Source organism: Jaculus jaculus, chromosome 14, assembly GCF_020740685.1.
Source record: "Jaculus jaculus isolate mJacJac1 chromosome 14, mJacJac1.mat.Y.cur, whole genome shotgun sequence".
Taxonomy (NCBI): domain Eukaryota; kingdom Metazoa; phylum Chordata; class Mammalia; order Rodentia; family Dipodidae; genus Jaculus; species Jaculus jaculus.
The window spans coordinates 31998107-32017504 of record NC_059115.1 but is presented as its reverse complement, the minus strand read 5'-3'; the positions used below and the strand labels follow the sequence as shown (position 1 = coordinate 32017504).

The window sequence follows — 19398 nt, the reverse complement described above, 5'->3', positions numbered from 1 at the left end:
CATGGTGGTGCACGCCTTTAATCCAGAGCTGTGGGGAGGTAGAGGTAGGAGGATCACTGTAAATTCAAGGCCACCCTGAGACTCCATAGTGAATTCCAGGTCAGCCTGGGCTAGAGTGAGAGCCTACTTTGAAAAACAAACAAACAAACAAAAAAACCTGATGACCTGGGTTTGATTCTCCAGTATCCATGTAAAGCCAGATGCAAAAAGTAACACATACATCTGGAGTTTGTTTGCAGTATGTGTCCATTCTCTCTGTCAAATAAAAATATTTTTTAAAAAGTCAGGTATATACAGGTATTTTATGTATGTAACTGTACTTACACACCCTCACATATGTACATATACCACTCACAAAGATCACTTACTTTTTGTGAGGTAGGGTTTCACTCTAGCTCAAGCTGACATGGAATTCACTATGTAGTCTCAGGGTGGCCTTGAACTCATGGTGATCCTCTTACCTCTGCCTCCCTGCTGGGATTAAAGGCATGGACCACCATGCCCAGCCTATATCACTTTTTTTTTTTTTTTTTTTTTTTTGGAGGTAGGGTGTTGCTAGCTCAGGCTGACCTGGAATTCACTATGTAGTTTCAGGATGGCCTTGAACTCACAGCAGTCCTCCTACCGCTGTCTCCCAAGTGCTGGGATTAAAGGCATGTGCCACCATGCCTGGCTCTAGACCACTTTTTTTTTTTTTTTATCAAATCATTCAAAGATCTTGACCTCCTGATTCCCCAACCTCTTGTTTCCTTGATGCCCGAATTACAGACATTACCACATCGTTTTGTGTGGTGCTGGGGATTGAACCCAGGGCATCACACATGCTAGGCAAGTACCAATTTAGCTTACATACCTAGCTAGTCCTATGCTTAAAGATCATCTCATTGCCAGATGTGGTGACACAGAGGTAGGAGGAACTCTGTGGGTTTGAGGCTAGCCTGGGACTATAGTGAGACTCTACCTTTAAAAAAAAAAAAGGAGCAAGGCATGGTGGCACATGCCTTTAATCTCAACACTTAGGAGGCAGAGGTAGGAGGATTGCCATGAGTTCGAGGCCAGCCTGAGACTACATAGTGAATTCCAGGTCAGCCTGAGCTAGAGTGAGACTGTTTGGGGGGGGGGAGGGTGGAGGAATTACTGTGTAGTCTCAGAGTGGCCTCAAACTCTTGGCGATCCTCCTACCTCTGTCTCCGTGAGTGCTGGGATTAAAGGCGTGTGCCATCACACCTGGCTCTATTGTTTATTTTTATTTTTATTTTTTTATTGGCAGGCAGAAGACAGTAAACAAAACAAATATGGGGCTGGGGAGATGGCTCAGTGGTTAAAAACACTTGCTTGCAAAGCCTTCCATTTCTAGGTTCAATTATCCAGCCACCCATAGAAAATCGGACAGTCATCACTTGCAGCCCCAAGAGAGCCTGGTTTTGTGTGTGTGTACATGCACACACACATCCCAGCATGTGAGGGGCTGAAGCAGGAGAGTTGACCTGGATTTGAAGCCAGCTGTTGCAGTCTGGTTCGCATTGCTGGTAGAAATCACCCAACCAAGAGCAACTTGTGGGAAAAAGAGGTTTACTTTTGGCTTACAGGCTTGAGGGGAAGCTCCATGACAGCAGGGAAAATGATGGCATGAGCAGAGGGTAGGCATCACCCCCTAGCCAACATAAGATGGGCCAAAGCAACAGGAAAGAGTGCCAAACACTGGCATGAGGAAACTGGCTCTAACACCCATAAGCCAGACCCCAACAATACATTCGCTCCAGCAGACGTTAATTCCCAAATTTCCATCAGCTGGGAAGCTAGCATTCAAAACACCTGAGTTTATGGGGGACACCTGAATCAAACTACCACATTTCTACCCCTGGCCCCCATATACTGATATCCATACATGATGTAAAACAATGAATTCAGTCCAACTTTAAAAGTCCCCATAGTCCAAGAATTTTTTTTTTTTTTTTTTTTTTTTTTGGTTTTTCGAGGTAGGGTCTCACTCTGGTCCAGGCTGACCTGGAATTAACTCTGTAGTCTCAGGGTGGCCTTGAACTCTCGGCGATCCTCCTACCTCTGCCTCCCGAGTGCTGGGATTAAAGGCGTGCGCCACTACGCCCGGCTAGTCCAAGAATTTTTAACTGAGCCATAATACCAAAATATTCTCCCCCAAACTCATAATGACACAGAATAAACACTTACACTGCAAAAGATGGCATTGGGCATAGCAAAGAAATATTCAACTAATACAAGATCTAAAACAACCAGGGCAAACATCAAACTCTGTAGCTTCAAGTCCATCAACTCTAGTCAATGACAAATCTCCAAGTCTGATAATTCTAACCAGCAACAAGTCTCTGGCATTCCAATTCCACCCCTCCAGCTATGCTACTCACAGTCCTGGAAAACTTCCCCTGGGGCGGCAGCTTTCCTTAGCAGCCATCTCCACTGGGTCTCCACCGCAACCCATTGTTCATCCTCATGGCTCCATGGAGTCTCCATTGTAGGCATCCAGCAAACCTGATTCACATTGCCAATGGCCATTTCAAAAACACAAAACCATGTTGCAAACTTAATGATCCTCTCTTTTCAGCATTTCTTATTCTCCACAATAACAGGCAGGGTGCTAATTTGTTAATCCAGGGGGAATAAAGCAGACTTTGAAGAAGAGGACACTCCTTGAGCACTCAGGCCCCTTTAAAATAGTCTACATTTTTCCTGTTGCCCAGTGCATGTCAGCTAGCCCAATCTGAAAGGTTGTAATCTCTCAAACAATTTGCAGGTGAATGGGCAACAATTTAGGCCCAAAGACTTCATTTTTTTTGTGCCATATCCCTCTGCTCACACCAGTTCATTTCTGCACAAAGCAACCCTGCACAACTTCTCAGGACATGACCATAACAGCAAGCTTCCCACACAAACTACTAGCCCAGTTCAACCAAAGCTCTTCTCACCCTCATAAGCCAAACCTCACAGTCCATAGTTCTTACTGCATTCAGGTCTTTCAGTTTTGACCAGAAGGGTCAATCAAGCTGTACTTAAAGCACTACAAGGCATCCCTTAGGCCAATGTTTCAAATCCTTCCACATTCCTCTTGAAAATCAACTCCAGGAGGCCAAGACCACACAGGTGTCTAGCAGCAACCCCACTCCTCAGTACCATTTTACTGTCTGCATTGCTAGTAGAAATCACCCAACCAAGAGCAGCTTGTGGGAAAAAAGAGGTTTATTTTGGCTTACAGGCTTAAAGGGGAAGCTCTATGATGGCAGGGAAAAACAATGCCATGAGCAGAGGGTGGACATATTACCCCCTGGCCAACATAAGGTAGGCCATAGCAACAAGAGAGTGTGCCAAACACTGGCAAGGGGAAACTGGCTCTAACACCTATAAGTACGCCCCCAACAATACACTCCCTCCAGGAGATGTTAAATCTAAAATCTTCATCAGCTGGGAACCTAGCATTCAAAACACGTAAGTTTATGGGGGACACCTGAATCAAACTACCACACCAGCTTAAGCTATATAGTGAGTTCTAGGCCAGCCTGGGCTGCAGGCTGAACCCTCTCCTCCTTCCCCTCTTTTTCAAAAATTATTCTTTTAAAAATTATTTTTATTTATTTATTTGACAGAGAGGGAGGGAGAGAATGGGCACGCCAGGGCCTCCAGCCACTGCAAATGAACTCCAGACACATGCACCTGTTATGCTCAGATCGTGGAGTCCCGGAAGACCACCAAGAGGGTCAGACACGTATGCAACAGCAAAGAGCTTTATTTGGGGCTTAAGCTCAGGCTCCAGACTTCACCAACGCAGTGGGTCCGTCCAAGAGCCCAGAATGGCGTTTGGGAGCAGCTTTTATTGGGTTCAAACAAAGAAAAGGGGAATTGTGAATATGATTGTTTGACATTTAGCAAGGGTGTACATGTAGTAAGCTGATTGGTTACATATTTGTTGAGGGCCATTAAGCAGACATCTATAGCCACAGGAGCCACAAGAATGTATAACATTTACTTAGTCCTTTCTGATTGGCCCGTTTCAGGGTTATTTTAGGTGCTGGGCAGTTTGTGGTGTTTTCCAGTAACTGCAAAATGCTGTGTCAGTAACTTTGCAGGAAACAGAAACTTAGGCCTGCTAATATTTTTAAAGCCTGTCATGGCATTACTTTGGTTGAGGCTCTTAAGTGACCCCTTGTGCAGCTGGTTAACGTGGTCCTGGGGAATGGAACCTAGGTCCTTTGGCTTTGCAGGCAAACAATGCCTTAGCCACTAAGCCATCCCTCCAGCCCAGTTTTCCTTTTTTAAAAACTTTACATTTGGGCTGGAGGGATGGCTTAGTGGTTAAGCGCTTGCCTGTGAAGCCTAAGGACCCCGGTTCGAGGCTCGGTTCCCCAGGTCCCACGTTAGCCAGATGCACAAGGGGGCGCATGCGTCTGGAGTTCGTTTGCAGAGGCTGGAAGCCCTGGCGCGCCCATTCTCTCTCTCTCCCTCTATCTTTCTCTCTGTGTCTGTCGCTCTCAAATAAAAAAAAAATAAAAAAAAAAACTTTACATTTATTTATTTTGATTTTTTGAGGTAGGGTCTCATTCTAGCCCAGGCTGACCTGGAATTCACTCTGTAGTCTCAGGGTGGCCTTGAACTCACAGCGATCCTCCTACCTCTGCTTCCTAAGTGCTGGGATTAAAGGTGTGCACCACCACGACTGGCTATTTATTTAAGAGAGAAAGAGGCAGAGAGAGGGAGAAAGAGAATGGGTATGCGAGGGCCTCCAGCCACTGCAAACAAACTCCAGATGCATGTGCCCCCTTGTGCATCTGGCTTTCATGGGTCCTGGAGAGTCGAACTCAGATCCTTTGGCTTTACAGGCAAATGCCTTAACTGCTGAGCAATCTCTCCAGCCCTTCTTTTCTTTTTTAGGGTCTCACTCTAGCCCATACTGACCTGGGACTCACTGTAGTTCCAGGCTGGCCTCTAACTCACAATGATCCTCCTACCTCTGCCTTCTCAGTTCTAGGATTATAGGTATATACCACCACTACCCTTGCAGTTTTACTTCATTGGTATATTTCTCCTTCTTACACTTGTGTACACATGAAAACACAGTTTAAAATTTTAAGCTAGAGGGCCTGGAGAGATGGCTTAGCAATTAAGGTGCATGCCTCCAAAGCCAAAAGTCCAAGGTTTGATTCACCAGGACCAAGGTAAGCCAGATGTACACGATTTTGCGTGTCTCTGGAGTTCATTTGCAGTGGCTGGAGGCCCTGGAGAGTCCATTCTCTCTTTCTATCTGCCTCTCTCTCTCTCTCTTTCTCAAATAAATAAAAATAAAATATATTTTAAAAAGTTAAGCCAGGGTCTGGGAAGAAGGCTCAGCATTTAAGAGTGCTTGTCACTTAAGCATGAGGGCCTCTATGAATGAAGACAGCCAAGTTCAGTGCTGTAGAACCCACATAAAAACTTGAGCATGGCTGGGTACAGTGGTGTACACCTTTAATCCCAGCACTCAGAAGGCCAGGGTAGGAGGATCACTATGAGTTTGAGGCCACCCTGAGACTACATAGTAAATTCCAGGTCAGCCTGGGATAGAATGAGAGCCTACATATCTGCTTTTGTGCCATAACCATGCTGTTTTTGTTATTATGGCTCTGTAGTGTAGGTTAAAATCAGGTATGGTGATACCACCAGCCTTATTTTTGTTGCTCAATATTGTTTTAGATATTTGAGACTTTTTGTGATTCCAAATGAATTTTTGGATTTTTTTTCTAATTCCGTGAAGAATGCCATTGGAATTTTGATGGGAATTGCATTGAATGTGTAGATTTCTTTTGGTAAGATTGCCATTTTCACAATATTGATTCTTACTATCCAGGAACAAGGGATATTTTTCCATTTCCTAGTGTCTTCTGCAATTTTTCGCTTGAATGTTTTAAAGTTTTCATTGTAGAGATCCTTCACTTCCTCGGTTAGGTTTATTCAAGGTACTTTATCTTTCTTGGTGCAATTGTGAATGGAAGTGATTCTCTGATTTCATCTTCTGTGTGTTTGTTGTTAGCATATAGGAAGGCTACTGATTTCTGTGTATTTATTTTATATCCTGCTACATAGCTTCTTAATTTTGTTGTTTGCTCCCTCCCCAACCCCTCTGTTTTTGAGGTAGGGTTTCACTCTAACCCAGGCTGACCCAGAATTCACTATGCCCTTGAACTCAGGGCAATTCTCCTATCTCTGCCTCCCAAGTGCTGGGATTAAAGGCATGTACCACCAGGCCTGGCCACTTCTGGTATTTTCAATATTTATTTTCAAGCAGATAGATAGATAGAAAGAGGGGGGTGTGCATTCCAGGGTCTCCAAGTTACTGCGAATGAACTCCAGATACATATACCATTGCACTTGGCTTTCCGTGAGTATGGGGGCAATCCATCCCTGGTTGTTAGGCTTCTCAGGCAAGCACTTTTAATTGCTGAGCCATCTCTTTAGCCCTACCTAATAATTTTTTTTTTAAAGAGAGAAATCAGTTTTATTCAAATGAAACAGAAACAAGGGATTTAAATGAAAATAAGCTTTAAGGGCTGGAGAGATGGCTTAGCAGTTAAGCGTTTGCCTATGAAGCCTAAGGACCCTGGTTCTAGGCTTGATTCCCCAGAACCCACATTAGCCAGATGCACAAGGGGGTGCACATATCTGGAGTTTGTTTGCAGTGGCTGGAGGCTCTGGCGTGCCCATTCTCTCTCTCCTTTCTCTCTTAAATAAATACAAATATTAAAAAAAAAAGAAAATAAGCTTTAAGATGCGCACACTGTCCACTGATCTGTAGTTTACCTATATACATCAATTGACTGAGTCAGACCAAAGGAAGGAATTCTTCACTGGGAAATGTCAGCATCTCACTGTGATGTACTCCGTTCCATGGAACAGGCTTCTCACACCACATTTTAAATACAACACAGGGCTTAGTTTTTATTCTGTTCAGTCTTACATTAGAAGTGATCTTTCTAAGTCTTTGGATGCCTGGGTCACAGAACTGTTCCAGTTCCCCGTCCCGATCAGTACTGGCAAGGAAACCCCACCTGCAATTCCTGGAATGTGCGTGGTGTGGCTCTGGGAGTCCTTGAGTGCAGGAGGAGAACATCCACACTTTGCCTGTGAAGAAACATTCCTGGTAGACTTTCCAGACTGGCTCTTCTCATTTCTATCTTTGGACACCCTGGCCCTCAAAGTGCCATTATTACAGAAAGACTGATCGGGGCTGGAGAGATGGCTTAGCGGTTAAGCATTTGCCTTTGAAGCCTAAGGACCCCGGTTCGAGGCTGGATTCTCCAGGACCCACGTTAGGCAGATGCACAAGGAGGCACATGTGTCTGGAGTTCGTTTGCAGTGGCTGGAAGCCCTGGCGCGCCCATTCTCTCTCTCTCTCTGTATCTGCCTCTTTCTCTCTCTGTCACTCTCAAATAAATAAATAAAAATTAAAAAAAAAAAGAAAGACTGATTATAAGCGACTGGCTCAGAGGCTAGAAGCAGTGTGCAAGAGATAATTCTGTCACTTCCAAACCCATTATGTCTTGTACAGCATAGGTAAGCAGTTCTCAGAAGTTAAATTGTACAAAGGTGTCATAAAATCCTGACAGTTTTTCATATTTTTAATTCTAAGAGAACACATCCCATCTCAGGCATACTTCATAAACCTGAAGGACTTGAGTTGCAGTTGATTCACTCACAAAATCTAGTATTTGTGGATAATAAGACAGGTTAATTTCAATAATTCTTGCTTCCAAAGGCTATTCTTAGGTCTTGAGTATGTATCCAGTTCCTAGAAAAATCTCCTAAGCCTTACATAGCATGCCTGCAGTACCTCAAGTGTAAACTCTCCAGAACTGACTCTTCTCCCAGGGAATCAGGAAAGCTTAGCAACTGAATAGAGCCACTTTCCCCAAAATCTAGATTTCAAGGCATAATTTAATGATGACTATTTAAATCAAATTACCTAAAAGTAAAGTGAGCAGTAAACTTGGTTTTTAAATACATGAAGCAGTTCTACAATTTGCCCAATACACCACCGTCACCAAATTTCTCCAGAACATTCTGAATGACTACTCATTGTTAGAGCTGGTGTGGTATCCTGCTGTATTGACCAAGCTGATCTCAGATGCTCAAACTTCTAGGCTCATGTTATCCTCAGTGACCCTGGCCACTATGCCTGGCTATCCAATTTCTTTCCTAGCATCTTATACTAAAATAAATACCATCACTACCACTCCAAGGTCACCTGTGTGAATCCCTTCCAGTCCTCCAGGCAGAAATAACGGCTGTGCCTCCACTCCTGGCAATCCTTGTGACCCAATGATAACCCTTGTCACTGCCTGACTGGTAGTAGTCATTCACATCTTTAGTGTCCTTGCTTTGGCACCTCTTAGCAAGTTCAGGTTATCATCAACTCCTCCCTTAGTACAGAGCCTTGAAAACTTTGTGTTTAGTGTTTACAGAATCCCACAAATACAGCACATCCACTTAGAATCCCATTTTCTATGCTGCTTGGAATCCAAATTACACTCAAGCCTTTAACACTGAATCCAAGTGCCCTTCCAAACTTCTGAGAATCCTAGTAATGTCTTTTCCTAAAATCACGCAGTTCTAGTCCATGCTTTATTTTTCTGTAGAGAAAATACACAAGAGAATGACACTGCTTTCTGTGGGTGTGTATTTTGTTACTTGTAGGCAAAAAAATACTAGATATTAGTTGTATCATTAGTTAGTTGCCATGAGGCCGGGCGTGGTGGCGCACGCCTTTAATCCCAGCACTCGGGAGGCAGAGGTAGGATTGCCGTGAGTTCAAGGCCACCATGAGACTACAGAGTTAATTCCAGGTCAGCCTGGACCAGAGTGAGACCCTACCGCGAAAAAAAAAATAAAAAAATAAAAAAAAATTAGTTAGTTGCCATGTATACAAAAGACTCATCAGGGCTGGAGAGATGGCTTAGCGGTTGAGCGCTTGCCTGTAAAGCCTAAGGACCCAGGTTCAAGGCTCGGTTCCCCAGGTCCCACGTAGCCAGATGCACAAGGGGGCGCACGCGTCTGGAGTTCGTTTGCAGAGGCTGGAAGCCCTGGCGCGCCCATTCTTTCTCTCTCCCTCTATCTGTCTTTCTCTCTCCCTCTATCTGTTTTTCTCTATGTGTCTGTCCCTCTCAAATAAGTAAATAATAAATTTAAAAAAACAACAAAAACAAAAACAAAAGACTCATCAAAACCTGAAAAATCTGTGTGAGTTTTATTAGTCAGTCTCTAATCTCTTACCACACAAATGACAGCACTCCATTTTCCCCCTTGGATGAACTGGGGTCTTATTTTGCAGTGCTGTCAAACTCACTGTTCACTCGCGCCTGTGCTCGCAGTGCTGCTGCTGCTCATTGTGTCCCTGCGTGTCCCTGCGGCGGCACCGGAAGCAGCCATACGTGCTGGACGACGACAACTTCCACGAGAACGTCGTGCGCTACGACGATGAGGGCTGCGGTGGCGGACACTGAGGCCTTAGACATCGCGGCCATGTGGAACCCGCGGGAGGTGCAGGCGGGCCTGGGCCCCAAAACGCCGCAGGACATGTTGCCGGACATGTCCAGGCGTGCGCCGTGCACAGCACGGTCCACGGCTACGTGCTGGCCAAATTCTACCAGGCCGACATGGACCTGTGGGCGCCTCCCTTCGACTTGCTACAGACCTACATGTTCGAGGGCGACGGCTCGGTGGCCGGCTCGCTCAGCTCCCTACAGTCGGCCGCCTCGGACTCGGAGCAGAGCTTCGACTTCCTCAAGGACTGGAGGCTCCAATAATTTTATTTATTTTGGTTTTTTGAGGATTTCATTCTAGTTCAGGCTGACCTGGAATTCACTATGTAGTCTCAGGGTGGCCTTGAACTCAAAGCGATCCTCTCACCTCTGCTCCCATGTGCTGGGATTAATGGGATTAAAGGCCTGTGCCACCATACCCTGTTCCTACTTAACAACTTTTTTTAAAAATATTTTTTTGTTCAGTTTTTATTTATTTATTTGAGAGCGCCAGACACAGGGAGAAAGACAGATAGAGGGAGAGAGAGAGAATGGGCACGTCAGGGCTTCCAGCCACTGCAAACGGACTCCAGACGCATGCATCCCCTTGTGCATCTGGCTAAAGTGGAACCTGGGGAACCGAGCCTCGAACCGGGGTGCTTAGGCTTCACAGGCAAACGCTTAACCGCTAAGCCATCTCTCCAGCCCCTGCTTAACAACTTTTAACATGTAATTCACCATGTTGATTACAGATAGCACGAAAGCAAAGGCCTGCATGGGTTTTTTTCCGTTTAAGCATACCTGATACCTGGAACAGATCAGCTACTATTGAGTTATTACTAGAAGCCCAGGTGAACACATATGTAGAGTAGCACCTGAAGTGCTGGGCTGGCCTGGGGACAGCCATGGAATCCTGGAGGTGAAGTTGTTCCTTCGCCGCCGCTGGGGGCGCTGGCGCTCCGGCCTCCCTGCCACGCGCGACCGCTAGGAGGCGGTGGCGTTTCCTGTCTGAGGCTGCGCCGCCCCTCGCTAGACAAGCCAGGGCCGGTTGCCTGGCGCTCAGTCTCTCGCAGCCCGCCATGGACTTCTACATCTACCAGCTGCCGTCCTGGGTGCTGGAAGACCTGTGCCGCAACATGGACACGCTCAGCGAGTGGGACTGGATGCAGTTCGGTGAGTGCGCGCTCCCTGCGGCCCCTGCTAGCTCCCACCGGCCGGGCGGACGAGGATCTGAGCCTCAGCCTCCGCACTGGTCGGCCTGGGGGCGTCCGTTTCGTGTGCTGCTGCTAATCTGGAGTTTCCCACGAGTCCCGCTGTCTCTAACCCACTTGACAGGTGGAGTAACTTGCCCAGGGTATTGGCTAGCTAAGTAACAGAACTGGTGGGACTCCAACCCAGGTTCTGGGCTCCACCAGTACTCACTGAACTGTAGCTGCTAGATGGTTTGCTTATGTGCATCTGATGACTGTGAGAGGAGCTGTGGCATCTAGGGACAGGCTGCTTGTGAGCTCAAGCTTGTTTCCCAAGCTGACAGGTGTCCTGTCACTTTTCAGGTTGTGTGGGCTGGGGCTAGTTTCTTAGCTTCCTTGGGCCATAGCTTCTTAATCTATAAACTGAAGCTCAGATCCCAGCACTCTGGAGGCAGAGGTAGGAGGATCACTGTGAGTTCCAGGCCGGCCTGAGACTACATAGTGAATTCCAGGTCAGCCTGGGCTAGAGTGAGACTGTACCATGAAAAACTAAAAAAGAACAAAGAAAATAAAACAGAAAGCACCTGCCTTAGTGTTACTGTTTTGTTTTTTTTTTTTTTTTCGTGTGTGTTTGTTTTGTTTTTGCCACCTTGTGCATCTCTGGCTTATGTGGGTTCTGGGGAATTGAACCTGAGTCCTTTGGCTTTGCAGGCAAGTGCCTTAACCACTAAGTCATCTCTCCAGCCTATGTTACTATTTCTTAAATATTTTATTTATTTATTTATTTGACAGAGAGAGAGAGAAAGAATGGGTGGGGGCCTCTAAGCCACTGCAGATGAACTCCAGATTTGTGCACCACCTTGTGCATCTCGCTTACATGGGTATTGGGGAATTTGTCCTTTGGCTTTGCGGGCAAGTGCCTTAACCGCTAAGCCATCTCACAGTCCTAGTTATACTATTTTTTGTTGTTCATATATTGAGGTACTTGGAATTGAGCCTAGGGCCTTGTCATACCAAGCAAGCACTCTACCAAGGAGTGATACGTGTGTGTGTGTGTGTGTGTGTACATGTATGTATGTATGTATGTATGGGCCCATCTGTGGAGGTCAATATAAAACTGAGATATCTGTTCTCAGCCTTCCACCTTGTTTGACACAGGGTCTCTGTTTGCCCCTGTGAATGCCAGACTCACTGGCCTGGGAGCTCTGGGACATGTGTGCTTCTTGTTCTTGTCAGGCTTTCCATGAGGTGTGAACTCTGGTCATCAGGTTTGCACAGAAAAATGTTTTTAAACACTGAGCCATTTTCCAAGCTCCTCTGCTCCTCTGACTTTTTTGAAGGGAAGTGTCTCTTGAAATACACACACACACACACATATGTATGTGTGTGTGTGTGTGTAAGAAATAAGGCGGGGGAGGGGAGAGAGAGAGAGAGAAAATGGGTGTGCAAGGGCCTCCAGCTGCTGCAAACAATCTCCAGATGTGTGCGTTCCTTGTGCATCTGGCTTACATAGGTCTTGGGGAATTGAATCTGGGTCCTTTGGCTTTGCAGGCAAGCACCTTAGCTACCAAGCCATTTCTCCAGTCCTTAAATATGTTTTTAAATTTTCTTTATTTGCTAGGAGAGAGAGAGAGTGAGAGACAAAGAATAAGAAGCCAGGGCTTCTAGCCACTGCAAATGAATTCCAGCTATATGAGCCACTGTGCATCTGGCTTTACATGGGTATTGGGAAATTGATCCTAGTTGTTAGGCTTTGCAAACAAGAACCCTAACTGCTGAGCCATCTCTCCAGCCGCCCCACCCCTTTTTTAAAGTATGGTCTCCCTGTAGCCCAGGTTGACCAGGAATTCACTCTGTAGTCTCTAACTCACAGCTATCCTCCTACCTCTGCTTCCCTAGTGCTGGGATTAAAGGCATGTACCACCATGCCTGGGTTTCTTTAGTTTCTTTGAGGTGGGGTCTCACTGTAGCCCAGGCTGGTATCAAACTCAGGGTGATCCTCCTACCTCAGCTTCCTTTTTTTTTTCTTTTCAGAAATTTTTTTTATTAACAACTTCCATGATTATAAAAAATATTCCATGGTAATGTCCTCGCTCCCCCCAGTTTCCCCTTTGAAACTCCATTCTCCATCATATCCCTTCCCCATCTCAATCCGTCTGTCTTTTATTTTGATGTCATGATCTTTTCCTCCCCTTATGATGGTCTTGTGTAGGTAGTGTCAGGCATTGTGAGATAATGGATATCCAGGCCATTTTGTGTCCTGGGGGGAGCACGTTGTAAGGAGGTCTACCCTTCCTTTGGCTCTTACATTCTTTCCACCACCTCTTCCGCAATAGACCTTGAGCCTTGGAAGGTGTGATAGAGATATTGCAGTACTGAGCACTCTGGTCACTTCTTTCCAGCACCATGATGCCTTCTGAGTCATCCCAAGGTCACTGCCATTTGAAAAGAGAAGATTCTCTACCAAAAGTGAGAGTAGTGTTAATATAAGGGTATGAACATTAAGAGAAGTGATTACTGGGCAGTTTGATGAGCATAGTATATACATTTTTCCAGACAGCAGCAGACGTTACACCCCTAGGGCTCATGACTACCCCTGTTTTAAGTTTTCAGTATCAGGGATGTATTCCCTCCCATGGAGTGGGCCTGCAGTCCAATTAGAGGGCAGTTGATTTCCCCCATGACACGTGCCACTGTTGCACCTGTTGGCTCACTTGACCTGGCTGGCCAAATATAAGGCTTGTAGTGTCCACTGGTGACTTCTCTTTCTCCCATTAAACTATATGCAGAATGGCTTCTTCGAGCTTTCTGTCAGCTGGTCTACATGGAGGAGGTTATCAGCTCAGTTCCAGCAGGATTTCTCAGTCTGTCTCAGCTTCTTGAGTACTGGAATTGAAACCATGAGCCATCATGCCCTGCAAGCCCTATTTTTTGATATTTTGAGCCAAGGTCTTCTCATGTTGCATGCTGATCTGAAACTTGTCATCTTCATGCCTCAGCCTTTTCCATGTGGATTACAGAGTCCCACCAGCAAGCCCACATGTAAGGAAGTGGTAACAGTCACATTTTTTAGTTTTATGGTTTAAGTATAACTGTTGTCAATTGCTTAAAAACTCACAGCCCTAGTTATACTATTTTTTGTTGTTCATATATTGAGGTACTTGGAATTGAGCCTAGGGCCTTGTCATACCAAGCAAGCACTCTACCAAGGAGTGATACGTGTGTGTGTGTGTGTGTGTGTGTGTGTGTGTGTGTGTGTACATGTATGTATGTATGTATGGGCCCACCTGTGGAGGTCAATATAAAACTTTGAGATATCTGTTCTCAGCCTTCCACCTTGTTTGACACAGGGTCTCTATTTGCCCCTGTGAATGCCAGACTCACTGGCCTGGGAGCTTTGGGACTCTTGGTTTCCCATTGCTTTAGGCTCTTAAATTCTTCCTGTCAACTCTTCCACAATGAACTCTGAGCCTTGGCTGTTGTCAATTGTTTTTTTCAAAAATTTTTTTTAATATTTTTTGTTCATTATTTATTTATTTATTTGAGAGTGACAGACATAGAGAGAAAGACAGATAGAGGGAGAGAGAGAGAATGGGCGCGCCAGGGCTTCCAGCCACTGCAAACGAACTCCAGACGCATGTGCCCCCTTGTGCATCTGGCTAACGTGGGACCTGGGGAACCGAGCCTCGAACCGGGGTCCTTAGGCTTCACAGGCAAGCGCTTAACCGCTAAGCCATCTCTCCAGCCCTGTTGTCAATTTTTTAAGTGCACTCATATTTTTTAAGTGCATGCATATATATTGCCTTTTATTTTGAGACAGGATCTCATGTAGGCTGGCCTCAACTTGCTGTGCATATTTATATACTCTTTTGTATAAGTGGCATACAAGTGGAACACTTGACAAAAGAAGTATGTATATTGTCCTTCCAGTTTGCACAGGTAATATACATTTTAAAATTATTTATTTATTTATTTGGTTGTATATGTAGGCACACCAGGGTCTCTTGCTGCTGAAAATGAATGCCAGATATATGTGACACTTAAAAAAACTTTTTTTTATTATTTGAGGGAGAGAATGTGAATGAGTATGGGCACACTAGGGCCTCTTGCTCCTGCCAGTGAACTCTAGATGTGTGTGCCACTTTGTGCATGTGGATTTACATGGATACTGGGGAATTGAACCTGGGTGGCAGGCTTTGCAAGCAAGCACCATTAGCTGCTGAACCATCTTCCTAGCTCGCCCTTTTGTGCATCTAGTTTTATTTAAGTGCTAGGGAACCAAACCTGGGCTTGCAGGCTTTATAAGCAAGTGCCTTTAACCACTGAGCAATCTTCCCAGCCCCAAATAGTATACATTATAGGGCTGGAGGTGTATCACAGTGGTAGAGTGCTTGTCTAGCATGTTCAAGTCCCTAGGTACAATCCTCAGCACCTCAACTAAGTTAACTATCTATCTACCTACCCACCTACCTATCTATCTGTCATCTAATCTTTCTATCATCATCTACATACAAATACATACATATATATCCCAAGTGCTGAGATTATAGGTGTCTGCCACCACACTTGGCCCCTCATTACTGTTGACCCCCTAGTCTCCTCCCCCCCCCCTTAGAATATATCATAATCATTTCCCTTTGACAGGGAATTTGTATGTGTGTGTGTGTGTGTATGGGTGGTCTGAGAATTGAACTTGGGGACTCAGGCTTGAGTAACAAAACCTTTCTTTTTATTTTATTTTTTTGAGGTAGGATCCCTCTCTAGCTTAAGCTGACTTAGACTCACTCTGTAGACCCAGGCCAGCCTCAAACTCACATACGTTCTCCTACCTCTGCCTACCCAGTACTTGGATTTAACATTTTTCTTTGAAATATTTCTATTTTTACTTATTTATTTGAGGGAGAGAGAGAAAAAGATAGATAGAGAGAGAGAGAGAAAGAAAGATAGATAGATAGATAAAGAGAGAGAAAATAAGTGTACCAGGGTCTCCAGCCACTATGAACCAACTTCAGATGCATGTGCTATCTTCTGCATCTGGCTTATATGGGACCTGGAGAATTGAACCTGGGTCTTTTGGCTTTGCAGGCAAGTGCCTTAACCACTAATCCATCTCTCCAGTATGCCCCCTTTTTTTGAGGTAGGGTTTTACTCTAGCACAGGCTGACCTGGAATTCACTATGTAGTTTTAGGGTGGCCTCAAACTCACAACAATCCTCTACCTCTTCCTCCCAAGTGCTGGGATTAAAGGCATGTGCTACCATGACTTTTTGTTGTTGTTTTGTTTGTTTTTCAAGGTAGGGTCTTGCTCTAGTCCAGGCTGCCCTATAATATACTATGTAGTCTCAGGGTGGCCTTGAACTCACACAGCAATCCTCCAACCTCTGCCTTCTGAGAGCTGTAATTAAAGGTATGTGACACTATGTCTGGCAAACATTTTTATTTTTAGAATCTTACTGTGTTGCCCACCCCAGTCTCAAACTTGTGATCCTCCTGCTTCAGGTTTCCCAGTTCTAGACTTACCCCTTGTCTGGCAGTATATTCTTAGCAGTATGGGTTTAGTACTGATTTTCAACATGTAATTGAGCAGCAGTAGAGGGATTGGGTAGATGTCCTAAGTAATACCTGGGATGTGGTTTTCTTCTCCCTGGTCTTCATCCTCATTGACCCCTCTGCAGGTTCTACCCAAGACTTAGGGAAGGAACCAGCTGTGGATGGGACTCTAGCCTATTTTATTTTATTTTTTTTTATTTGACAGCGACAGACACAGAGAGAAAGACAGATAGAGGGAGAGAGAGAGAATGGGCGCGCCAGGGCTTCCAGCCTCTGCAAACAAACTCCAGACACGTGCGCCTCCTTGTGCATCTGGCTAACGTGGGACCTGGGGAACTGAGCCTCAAACCGGGGTCCTTAGGCTTCACAGGCAAGCGCTTAACCGCTAAGCCATCTTCTAGCCTATTTTCTATTAGTCCAGTCCTTAATTGCAGACTTCCAAACAGCTTCTGTTTCTAGGATGTTAATATAAAAGGCATTTCTACCAGTGGTATAGGCAGGTTACTATTTCTCTGCATCCTTGTAAAGCTTGCCACTGCCCTCTTTTTGGCTCTAGTCATCTGAGCAGGCATGAAGCAGCAGCCCGCTGGCTCTGGTTTGTTTTCCTAGTGGCCAGAGCTGCTGAGCTCCTTTTACCTGCTCGTTGGTCATTTCATTGCCTTTCTCAGAGAACAACTCTGAGTTTGCAAACCTGAGAGAGAACAGAATTGCAGCCCTCTGAGGCTTCACTGAGATAGAGGATATCAACCACACTCCTCAGCAAGCCTGCTGGGCCTAGCCCTTCTGCCTCCCACATTGCCTCAGCCTTCTTCGCCTCCTTTGCCCAGACTCAGGGCTGTTCCCTCTGTCTGGGATACTCTTCTTCTTGCCTGGTTTTAGAGTCTGTATTAGTCTCCTCTTGCTGCTGTAACAAATTACCACACTGAGTGGATGATTATTTATTTATTTATTTTTTATTTATTTTTTAATTTATTTATTTGAGAGCAACAGACACAGAGAGAAAGACAGATAGAGGGAGAGAGAGAGAGAATGGGCGCGCCAGGGCTTCCAGCCTCTGCAAACGAACTCCAGACGCGTGCACCCCCTCATGCATCTGGCTAACGTGGGACCTGGGGAACTGAGCGTCGAACCGGGGTCCTTAGGCTTCACAGGCAAGCGCTTAACCACTAAGCCATCTCTCCAGCCCTATTTATTTATTTTTTGAGTGGATGATTATTTATTTATTTGAGGGAGAGGAAGAGGCAGATAGAGAAAGAGAGAGAATGGGCATGCCAGGGCCTTTAGCTACTGCAAACAAACTCTAGATACATGTACCACCTTGTGCATCTGGCTTATGTGGGTACTGGAGAATGGAGCTCAGGTCCTTCGGCTCTGTGGGCAAGTACCTTCACCATTGAGCCATCTCTCCAGCCCCACAAGTGAGTGATTTAAAGCAGCAAAAATTTCTTATACACTTCTGGAGGTGATCCTTTGGCTCATGGCTCCTCCCTCCATCTACAAAGCCAGCAGCACAAAGTCTTCAAATCTCTCTGACCTCAACTTCCTTCTGCCTCTTTTCTAAGGATGCTAGTAATGATAGGGCTGGTCCAGCCAATTCAGGATCATCACCTTCCTTCTAAATCCTTACCTAGTGCCCTTTGCACAGTCCCTTTGTCCAAGAAAGGTGCCATAATGAAGGGTCTTGGGGTTTAGGACACAGATGCCTTTGGGGTGGGTATTATTCTGTCATTAGTCCTGCAGCCAACTCACACATAGCCTTGTCTGAGACCTTTCCTGCCCCAACCTATTAGCTACTTTAAAACATTTTTTATTTATTTTCAAACACAGAGAAAGAGATTGGAGAGGAATGTGCATGCCAGGTCCTCTTGCCACTGCAAATTCCAGACACTTGTACCACTTTGTGCATCTGGCTTTATGTAGGTACTGGGGAATGTAAACCATGCCATTAGGCTTTGCAAGCAAGCGCCTTTAACCACTGAGCCATATCTCCAGCCCCAAACCCATTAACTTCCTAGCCCATCATGGGTAGCTCCTTCATTCCCAGTGTGATCAGCATTCCCTTGTTTCTGATTTGTTTAGTTTGTCTCTCCCTGAAACACATCAGTGCCCTGAGAGCAGGCACCTGTCTGCTTTGTTCACTCCTGTGTCTCTGTAGTCAAGGACAGCACTAGGGAAGTGGGTGGACACCCAATCTCCACCCAAGCAAACAATGAGCTTATGGATGCACCCACTTCTCACTCTGGGAGGCTGCTCTGAGTCCAAGGCTGGCTTTGTCTCATGGGTCAGAGGTCCTTGCATGTGGAGCTGGCTGGGCAGCACAAGCATTCTTTTTTTTAAAAAATTATTTATCTATTTATTACAGACAGAGAGTGGGAGAGAGAGATAATGGGCACACTAGCCACTGCAAAGGAACATGATGCATGTGCCACCTTGTGCATCTGGCTTATGTGGGACCTGGAGAATCGAACCTGGGTCCTTAGGCTTTGCAGGCAAGTGCCTTAACCACTAATCCATTTTCCCAGCCCAGCAGCACAGCCATTCTTGCTAGGTCTCAGGACTCTGGCTTCCTTATGAACCAAAAAAGAACAATGGTGACTGATTGCTGTTCTAGGAACACTGACTGTGGTCCATGGAGGGAGGGTGTGGGAAAAATCTAAAGTGATTCAGAAACTCCCATAGTCACAAATATGCATGATCTTTTGGATTTCATGACATTTGTTGGCAGACAATGGCTGCATCTCAATTATTCTCTGTGATTGCACTTGTATTCATTTTTGTTCTTAGGGGAAGTGTGTTCTGGAGTGTGACTGAGAAAATGTCCAGTGGGGTTCTTAACAGCCTCACCCACCTGGGCATGTGCAGAGAGGTCCCATGCAGGAGCCCTTTGCTGGGCCACTCCCCAGCTTTGCATCTACCCTGCCGTGTGACAGAGTGACTGTGTGTCACTGACCCTTGCTCATCTATTATCTCTTTCACAGAGTTGCTAAAAGGCTGAGGGGCCGATGGTTTCTCTTCCTTTACTCAGGAAGGAGGCTGGTTTGTCGTAAGAGGCTGTTTTGGTACTAGGATGTGGGTCGTTTATGGAGGCTGCTGCCTCTGTTCTAGAAGACTCTGAGGATAGAAAGGTTTTCCTAAGTGTT

The 19398-nt window shown here is 45.5% G+C and overlaps 1 protein-coding gene across 2 annotated transcripts in view; it reads left to right on the top strand.

The window, feature by feature from the left end:
• The first annotated feature begins 10559 nt into the window (after nucleotides 1-10559).
• The window catches only part of Irak2 (interleukin 1 receptor associated kinase 2), a 96845-nt gene continuing 88006 nt past the window's right edge, over nucleotides 10560-19398 (top strand). For both annotated transcript variants that reach the window (XM_045134516.1, XM_045134515.1), the window contains exon 1: nucleotides 10560-10691. In XM_045134516.1, the coding sequence (XP_044990451.1) occupies nucleotides 10598-10691 (94 nt within the window). In that variant the 5' untranslated portion in view covers nucleotides 10560-10597. The remainder of the gene's footprint in view (nucleotides 10692-19398) is intronic.